At 43.6% G+C, this 10,067-nt stretch overlaps 1 protein-coding gene across 1 annotated transcript in view; it reads left to right on the forward strand.

Moving 5' to 3' along the window:
* The first annotated feature begins 2,281 nt into the window (after positions 1-2,281).
* Positions 2,282-10,067, forward strand: part of LOC114630954 (acylcarnitine hydrolase-like) — a 23,497-nt gene continuing 15,711 nt past the window's right edge. The window contains exons 1-3 of the mRNA XM_028779261.1: positions 2,282-2,416; positions 3,233-3,443; positions 6,932-7,073. Of these exons, the coding sequence (XP_028635094.1) occupies positions 2,344-2,416; positions 3,233-3,443; positions 6,932-7,073 (426 nt within the window). The 5' untranslated portion in view covers positions 2,282-2,343. The remainder of the gene's footprint in view (positions 2,417-3,232; positions 3,444-6,931; positions 7,074-10,067) is intronic.

A 10,067-nucleotide genomic window follows, 5' to 3' on the forward strand; every position in this document is an offset into this window, starting at 1 on the left:
GCATGGATGAGTAAATTTTGCATAAAAATGTGAAATATCCAACTACCTAGACTTAAGTATAAGACTACTTCTTTCACTATTATTCTCGATGTCAATCTTTGCCTAGTCTCTGTTACAGAGAAACCACTTTCAGATGCTATAGTTTGGAAGCTGCATATAATTTGAAAACATCAGAGTCCCATCTGTCTTATGATGGTAAAAGAATTCTTTTGACCTGTTCTGTTACTAAATAAATCCTCTTTGAGAGGCAAGTGTGTCATTTGTTAATAGTATCATTCCACATATTCACACAACACATTTTAGTCACTCCCCAGTTGATGCACATGTAGCTGACCTGATTGTGACTGCTTTTAATGAAGCTCTTATGAACTTTTTAAAGTATGAGTCTTTCTGATTGATGTCTTCAATTCCTTGAACTAAAGATCTGAAGTTAAATTAATCAGTCATGGGATAAATATGATTAACTTTTAAAGACACTGTCAAAGTGTCATCTATAATGACTCTATCATTTTGTGTCTCCTCTAGCCATATATAAGACTGCCACTGTTTCCATGTCTTTGCCATCATTTGGCTCTATGGATCTTAAGTCTGATTATCCTGAATGGCCATAGAGAATTATATCATTGAATGTATTCTCATGGAGCTGAATCTCTCCTTCCCCCCTCCTTCCTCCCCTTTCTCTCTCTCTCTATATATAGGAGTGTGTGTCTGTCTCTCTCTGTCTCTGTCTCTTGTATCTCTATCTCCCATGATCTCGATATTCACTTCCTCCTTCCACAGAGCAGAACCTGAGTGTCTTCTTCATTTTAAATTTTCACTGTAGTCATGGCCATCAATACGGGGCCTCTGAGTGATGGTGCAGTGAGTAGCAGAGCAGACAAGGATTTTCTGAGCTGAGCTACAGAAATGTCTAGGATTAAAAAGCACAGGAATGCTCAGGACCCATTGGTTATTTCATCCTGAGATTGGAGGAAATCAGAACTTCTCAGCCCTCATTGGGGAACAATTCTTTGTTCAGGGAACTTGGTGTAGAGAGAACAGCTTCCAAGAAAGGCTAGGACCACAGACAAGACAAGAGTGCATTGGAGGGGTGAAGTTAAATCAAAGGGCCCCTCTTGATTAGAGAAACCAGGAAAAACTGTGCTGGGTTATGCCAAGGAAGCAGAGAGACACAAGAAAGAAGTTCTTTAGTCCCATACTGCAGTCTCTGGATTATTATTTAGATAATTATGATGGCAATTATAATTAGGGTCCAAGGTCAATTTGCAGTGGCCCTAAAGTCTGTCTGACACTGATAGCCACAACACTTCCTCCATGGAGTCAGGCTGGACTGGGTATGGGCTCCTGATCCTTCAGTCTTTCATACATCCTGTCAGGGTTCTTTGTAATTCTGAAACTTCTATTTTTAGATTTGTATATCAGTTTTATCATAGATTGACCCCAGTGTTGGAGCTATTAAGGCCCCATTAAATACTGGTCATATGGATAAGAGCAAGATTGATCAGGGTGTGGTAAGAGGACATTCCTCCAATTCTGATGACCTAAGTTCTCCCCTTGAGATTAACATCGTGGAAGGACTTACAATAAATTATTCTTTCACCTCCATATCTGAACCATATATGGCCTGGGAGGGGACACACACACACACACACACACACACACATCCATGAAAAAAATAAAGGCAAACAATATTATTTGTTAAATGGATGTGTGACTGTGAAGTTGATCTTGGCAAGAGCTGGCCACTAGAGGAGACACATCACAACAGTGGAGCAAACAGGGGTGGTGGACTTTAAAAGCACCAGAATTTCAGTGTGTTTTATTGAAACAAATGTGATCTAACAGGGAGAGGGTCCATGCAGATCCTAAGATGATTGTAGGAACTAGGGACCCTGGAAGCAGCCTCAGTAAACTGAGTCTTCAAAACAGGTGTTTTAAAAATGCAGGTCACACTCAAAGCTCCTGCATTTGCCCATCTCTCCTGTGACATCCAACTGTGATCTTCTCATAGAAGCCATCTGGCTTCCCCTGTTACAGCTCTCTGACGAGATGAGGGGACAGGGTCCTGGTATCCCAGACGAGCTCCAGAATTCATGCTGGGCTTTTCCAGAAGATCAAAGATAGAACAGAAACAGCACAGGTGACTTTGCCCTGACTCCTGGCCATTGGCTCCTATCATTTTCCCCTAATTACTTCTCGTACAATAGGAACTTTGATCGACCACAGGTTCCACACCTACATATTTTGGTTTAAATACCTGTCTGAGCAATACTTACACTTCCTGCTTCCTGTTTGTGAAACGTGGTCCTCCTAGCAGCACAGACTCAGGCCTGAGAGCCAACCATGCCACGGAACCAACTGCATAGCTGGCTGAATGCTGTGTTCTTTGGGCACCTGCTTCTCGTCCATGCGCAGGGTGAGGCTCAATACACTAGCAATGGGGAATGACTGAAGTTGAAGCTGCCAAGTTCTGTGGGTCATAAGCTGAGCTTATGGGAGGGAAGGCATGGAGGGCAGTTGATGATGGAAATGATGCATAGTGATTCTCAACCTGGGGTCACAACCATTGAAATCCCATGTTTCTGATGGTATTAGAACCCACCCAGACAGATGTTTATTTTTGTTTCAACTTCCTAACTGTAATGTTGATCATGAGTGGTTTCTCAGCTCCTAAGAGCATCAGAAATATGTGTTTCCCATGGTCGTTATCCACAGGTTGATGACTGGTACAATAGATAAAAGTATAAGAGACGTGCCAACCAATTCCCCAACAAAAGCACACAGTTTTGAAGGCCCACTAGCACCTAGAGGGTCAGAGACATCTAAGATTCCTCTCTACTGAAGGAACAGTTTAGTATTAGGAGCTTTGAAGAGAATAGCAGATAATTCAAGGAAAAATGTGGAGGTATTTTTCCCTCCTCAGTGTTTGTCAATGACTGTAGCTACTATTGAACTTTGGATAACAGTGACAATCATCATGAATTCATGTGGCCAAACAGCTCTGAGTCTGTGACCTCTTTGACCAGAGAAATGCTCTGGTACCCTTCAAAGGGGTAATAGGAAGGGTTCCTGGGCCTAAGGGTTACGGTAACTCCCACATTCATACACCATGGGTGAACTGGGGTTGGGGAGGCTGGGTTTCCTTCTCCTGTGCCCTAATAACAATGAGATGAGAATCTCACAATCTGCTAGCAGCTGATTACAGAAAACTGAGATGGCATCTCTCTACCAGGTCAGGACTCACCAGAGGCCAGCCCCATCAGAAACACCCACACTGGCCAGGTCCAAGGCAGGCTTGTCCACGTGAAGGACACTAATGCTAGTGTCCACACCTTCCTGGGAATTCCCTTTGCCAAGCCTCCTGTAGGACCACTGCGCTTTGCACCTCCTGAAGACCCTGAGCCATGGAGTGGTGTGAGAGGTGGGACCTTACAGCCGGCCATGTAAGTTCTGGGACCCAGAGGGTTTCAGGCACTGGGGAGACTGTGCTCTAAGCTCTGGGCCATGCTTAAGTGTCTCATCCATCTCAGCTACACAGCAGTTTTCTCTCTTTGGGTTTGAGTGCCCAGTGCATTTTTCGGGTGATGTGCTAAGGCTGAGTAGAACAACTGGGCCAGGCTTCTGGGTCAGAGCTTGGCACTCATAGAGAGCTAAATGCAGGTACTATTTTTTCCATTAATTTATTTATTCACATTACCTCTCAATCCCAGTTCCCTCTCTCCTCCCAACCCTCCCTTATATAGCCTCTTTTTCATCCCCCTCCCCTTCACCTCTAAAAAGGGGGAGGTCCCTTACAGTGAAGCAATGCACCCTGGCACCTCATGTCACTGCAGGACTATGTATATCTTCTCTCACTGAGGCCAGAGAAGCTGGCTCAGTTAGAGGAGTAGGATCCAGACTCAGACAACGAATTCAGGGTAAGCTCCTGCTTTCATTGCTGGGGACCCACATGAAGGCCAAGAAGCACATCTGCTACACATGTGCAGGGGGCCTAGGACCAGCCCTTGTATGCTCATTGGTTGGTAGTTCAGTCTCTAATAGTCCCCATGGGTCCAGGTTAGTTCATATTGCTGGTCTTCTTGTGGAGTCCCCATCCCATCTGGGTTCCTCGATTCTTCCCCCAACTCTTCCACAAGACTTCCCATGCTCCATCTGATGTTTGGCTGTGGGTCTCTGTATCTGTTTTGGTCAGCTGCTGGGTGAAACCTCTCAGAGGACAGTTATGCTAGATTCCTGTCTGTGAATCTAAGCAGAAATAAACGTAATCCAAAGCTCTAAGGTAATTGGAGGAAGGCAGACCTGTAATGTGCCTGAATAGATCTTCTGAGAACAGCCCAGACCATTTCCCCCCTAAATTGGCAGAAAGTGCTACTGGATTCACTTATGTCTGTCTCACAAAAGACATCTGTGTATCTAGGCCAGCAGTGACAAATATAGATGTCAACAGTGTCTTCACATGTTGTTTCATTGTGATAAGTCTTTGACCAACATGGAGGCATCAAGGTCTCACAGTGTGTCCCTGTGAATCCACTACCACTGCAGACACTGTGTTTATTGTTTCTACTATCCACACATAGACCTCCATGGAGATATGGTTGAGTGGCACATTCATAATAGTTGAGTTCACAGTGATCTCCCAGGAATCCAAGTGCACAGTCAGAGAAGTAAGCCCCAAGAGCATCCTGACATGGGGCACCATATAGACATGGCTGGAATCCACAATCATGAATTTCTAACTCAATTTATACCAGAGTACTCTTGAGGACAGACACATGTGTATCATCCTATATATTGAGGTATACAGCACCATTCATGCAGTGATAAGAAATGCATTTATATACATTCAAGTCACAATGCCTGCCTTGATATCCATGTGCACAGAAGCAGGAATAGCTGTCTTGGTCCAGTGGAGCATTAAACAGGGGTATGAGGAGATCACTTAAAAGAGAAAGTTGGGGACAAGCCAATGCAAAGAAGGTGATCTGCTTATAGTCTGATCAAATTGCCAATTTTACTTTTTTCACACAGGGGTTATATACACAAAAAGGCAAGATGTGGGGAAGGGGATGACACAGGAGCATGGGTATTCAGGGAGAGTACAGATATCTTCCAGAATAGAGTATCAGCTGGACAAAGGTTCAGGGGACATGTCACTATGACTCTGACTATGATTCACTTGTCCTTATCTAAGTTGGTACTATCCACCAAGGTTACCTATCTACAAGGTCTATGACTATTCAGCCTTATAACGGCCCATTCCTTTGTAACGGCCTGTTCTGCTACTTTGTAATGGCCCATTCTGCTGCTCTGGTCTGCAGGTCAGGGTCTAACAAGAGACAGAGTGGGGACTGAGGGGCAAGAGACACAAAAGATGGATACAAGACAGAGTCTGGTCAAGTCTCTTCAAGTCTCTTTTATAGAAAGGAAATCCTGGGTATTTATACCCTTTAACATGTGACTTGCCCTCATGGACAAGCTTAACTGAAGGCACTACGTCATGTGTCTTGTAGCCATGGATACTACATGCACCTTGCAGCTGGGGGCACTAAACAGTGTAACAAGATGTTTATCAGAGTGTGCTCAGCTGTTTCTGGCTGTTGAAAACAAGTCTCTTGTCAGGGTATATGGCTCAAGATGGCTGTAAAGATGATAGCTGCTTTCGGCTAAGAGTTGGTTCCCAACACAGCCTGGCAATTTTCCAACAAAGCTGCTTCTTTACAATAGCTTATAGTCATCTGTTTCAGTGTTTTTCCACAGAGACCCAAGACTTTGTGTTTAGCAGGCATGTATGTCAGGCCTATTGCTGATTTTAGGCCTATGGCCTTCAGTGTATAAGTAGGGCTACCCCTGACAAATAGCTATTGATTTCATCCTGGCACACAACCCCATGGTGGCAAGGTCTGAAAGCACTCTCATTTTGCTCTGTCTCACAAAAACCTTCCAGCATATCCAGCAGGGGAGATGCAGACATGCTGCTCAGAGTTTCTGTGCCAGGTGCCTCCATGTTGGTAGTCACTCTTGCCATAGGTGTTAGTTGCGGTCTCCAAGGTCAGCCCACTCTACCTAGGATGCTATTGAACTGCAGGCACCATGGAAAAGAACAAAGATAAAATTGTTCACTGATTCAAATTAAGTCCAGTGTCCTCTGTCAGTAGGAGGGATCTCCAGACATCAATTAATGTGACCTATTAGACATTGGTCATCCCTGAATCCAGGAGAATACACTTCAGATCTCTGAGGAGTACAACAGTGATCAATACTTGCTAACTCCACCTTCAAGGTCACTGTGACAACCTATAGAGCCATGTGACATTGACCAGGGAACAAGTGTATGTAATTATTTCCCTCTGGAGACAATGCAGGCAAGAGAAGCTCCCTGAGAGTCTGTACATGTGATGAAGGAACACTCACAACCCCTTAGGTCAGTATTGCCCACTGAATCCACTAGTAGCTTGGTGAGTTCAACACTCTAATATGGGTATCTTAGATTGTTTTCTGTTTCAGTAAAAAAGTACCAACAAAAGCATCTTAGAGAAGAAAGGTACTATTAGAGGCTCCAGATTACAATCCATCATTTGGGTAAAAACAGTGAATCAAAACTACAGGAGCTGCTCACATCACAGCCATGCCCAGGAACAGAGACTAGAGAATGTCTGCGTGCCTGCTAATGCTTAGCTTGATTTTTTATTCTTATAAAATCCCGTGAACGTCACTACAGACAGCCAATCATTTCCATAAAGACACCTAGCTGTTTCTCTATCCCAGACTCAGAAAGATAAAACCCAGGCTCCACATGACTGGTGGCCTCCCTAAAAATCTGTCTCCAACAGTTTTCACAGGCCCTTTGGCTGAGAGAATATCTATCGCCACACTCACATTGGGTTTTGATCACCATCTGTGTCTTGGAGTATCTGTCTGCTCTTTTCATCAGGTGTCTGCAAAATCTTGAGCTACTGTACCCAGAGGGCCTGAAGAAGATGAAACTGAACCTGTTTCCCTTCTCTATGTCTGAGGACTGCCTGTATCTCAACGTATACACACCAGCCCATGCCCAGGAGGGCTCTAACCTACCAGTGAGTGTCAGGCCATGTCGAGCTTGGGGAGAGGGCATTTTTGTCAAGATGATAAGAAGGGACAAACCTGAGTTCCACTGCAGGGTGGACCCTGATGAAAGTCTTAGATTACTGGGGTCAAATGCCATCTCAGCTACACGATGCTGCTGAAACCTGGGTATGGGACACAGAGCACTGGAGCACTGAGCCATCAAAAGTTCCAGCTCTTTGATACAACCAGAACTCATTCTACAACTTGTGCTCAGACGAACCAATTAGGGGCTCAAAACATCAACACTGAGGTCACCCAAACGTATAATTTTGGATTATCTGTTGTGACAATGAGAGTTGATCATCCTTTCCATTTTTTTTGTAGTTCAAGATTTTATTTTATGCATTTTTTCTTAATTTCATTTAAAATTGTCCACACTACCTATTTCTATTATTATTTTTTTAATAATTTATTTATTTTTTCAAATCATAATTCATTCACACAGGGGTTATAGACACAGAAAGGCAGGATGTGAGGAAGGGGATGACATTGGAGTGTAGGTGTTCAGGGGGAATACAGATATCTTTCAGAACAGGGTATCAGCTAGGTGAAGGTTCAGGGGACAGGTCACTATGACTCTGCCTATGATTCACTTGTTCTTATCTAAGTTGGTATTGTCTGCCAAGGCTACCTATATACAAAGTCTATGACTACTCAGGCTGGTAAATTTCCAAGAAAGCTGCCTGTTTACAATAGCTTATAGCCATCTGTTTCAATGTTTTTCAACAGAGACCCAAGACTTGGTGTTAGTATATGATAGGCCTATTGCTGATTTTAGGCCTATGGCTGATTTTAGGCCTACAGTGTGTAATCAGGGCTGCCCCTGACATCTCCTCCCTTCTCTAAGTATAGAAGGGCTGTGGCAATTCTAAACTTGTGAAGGCGGAGATAGAGGCCTGACCTTCAGTATTTGAAGGGGACCTTGTAATGGCTCCAGTCCCCCTGTCATTGTCCAGTGAGGCATGAGGGCCATACCCATCCTAATGTCTTTTTCCTGGAGAGGGGATACTTTTGACATCAACCCCTATGCAGTCAGGCTTGTCCCTCAGGGAACCCAGATAGATATTTTTATCTTTTATTTATATTCCCTTGCAGTGCTTAGCCTCGCAGCCTAAGCAAGAATTCAGATCGCCTGTCAGAGGGGATTCTGGGTGGCCCCTCTCTGCTTGGTCTAGGGGCAGAAGTCCCCCCTTTTAGGTTGGGTGGAGATGGGTTTTGGAAACACCCTGTATAAAGTAACAACCTCATCTTGAGTCTCGTGGTCCTCCATAGCTAACTTATGATAATGTATCTGAGTAGGTTTTGCTACCAAATTATTTATCTGTTGTATCACAGAGTTAGTCTGCCTATTTGAGGGCCAAGGACCAGCAGGAAAAAGCAAAAAGAACCCAATAATGGTCCCAAGATGGAAGGACTTAGGGTTGACAACCTTGGAGAGGCTGCAAACCAATTCTTGTACCAGCATTCATCTGTCTCTTTCTCTCTCTGATTTTTCTTAGGGCCTTCACTACCTATTTCATGCTCTCTTTAACACTCCTTGTCTTGTCTATGTAAAGGCAACCTTCTTCTTTGAGGGTTGTACACAGTCAAGAGCTGTATACAGCCTTTTCTACTGTACTAGAGTAAATCAAGTCCAATAAGGATCTTTGCTATTTTAGGAGGTATCTTCAGACGGCGAAACAAGGGATTTCTTCAGATTAGTGATGTCAGTCTCTAGCTGTTTGATGTTCTTGTCAGTAGCCCTTCAAAGATCTGAGTAGTATAAGTTCGGAGGCCAGCATCTGGATTAGAACTTCTAACAGCAGACATCACGGGTGATTCATTTTTACCTGGAAAGGAAAAAGAAAGGAATTCTCAGGGAGATTTCTCTTCCCTGGATGTAAATTGTTATTCATCTTATTTATGGTTGGGCCTGGCTTTGCGGGGTTATCTATTTATTTCATTAATCTTTTTGGTAGCCGGTTAGCTGTGCCTTCTGTGGTGTCAAACAGGCATATCAATCCTTGGCCCCATAAGGGAACTGGGTCTGGGCCATTCCCTTTAAGGGTAAGAGGGTCCTTCCCCATATCTGTGGCATAGTTTTTATTGGTCTCAGTGATGCCAGAGGCAGTCAGCAGCAGATTTGCCATGAGCTTTCAGTTTTAGAGAGTTAAAAGTGAACAAGGCATGATGGAGAGTATTTCAGGGGGACTCCTTCTGAGGGGGTACTGTTCCCCCTCTTTTGTTTTTACAGCCAATTTTTCAGAGTTCTTGTAAAATCAGGGCAGAAGCGCCAACAGTCGCTCCTTCCACACTCAGAGAGTCATGAAGACCCTATTTAAGGATATATAAATCTATATTAATAATCTTTTGTCAAAGGACTGTTATAGCACTGCTGTCAACTAATCAGACTATATAATATATCGATTAGTAATAGCTTCTTCTACTTTTTGTGAGATTACCTCTCTTTTGTCAATTAATTGTTGAGGAAAATTGGGTTTACATCTCTCTTGAGAATATTGAACAGAGACTTAAATTCTTTTGTGGAGAGCTTAAAATAGGATCTTAGCCAATTAGCAACTCCTAGAAACTTTTGAAAATAGTTTAAAATAAGTAAACTCTCTCCCTCTCTTTTTTTTTAGACCCTTTATCTGTGTGGTTTTTTATTGGATATTATACATATTTACCTTTCAATGTTATCTCCTCTCCCATTCTCCCCCAAAACCCCTTATCCCATACCCCCTCCTCCTAATTTTTGTGAGGGTGTGCTCCAAACATCCTCCCAGTCCAATCTCCCTGCTCTCGAATTCCCACACAGTAGGGGATCCAAACTTTCGGGGACCATGGCCCTCCACTTTCACTGAAGTCTAACAAGGTCACCCTCAATTCCCTATACAGGTGCATGAGTCTTTCCCATTGTCCTCTCTGGCTGGTGGTTTAGACTTTGGGAGCTCTGGTTGAAACTTTTGATACTCCTTCTAGAA

Source organism: Grammomys surdaster, unplaced genomic scaffold (assembly GCF_004785775.1).
Source record: "Grammomys surdaster isolate TR1022 unplaced genomic scaffold, NIH_TR_1.0 349, whole genome shotgun sequence".
NCBI lineage: Eukaryota > Metazoa > Chordata > Mammalia > Rodentia > Muridae > Grammomys > Grammomys surdaster.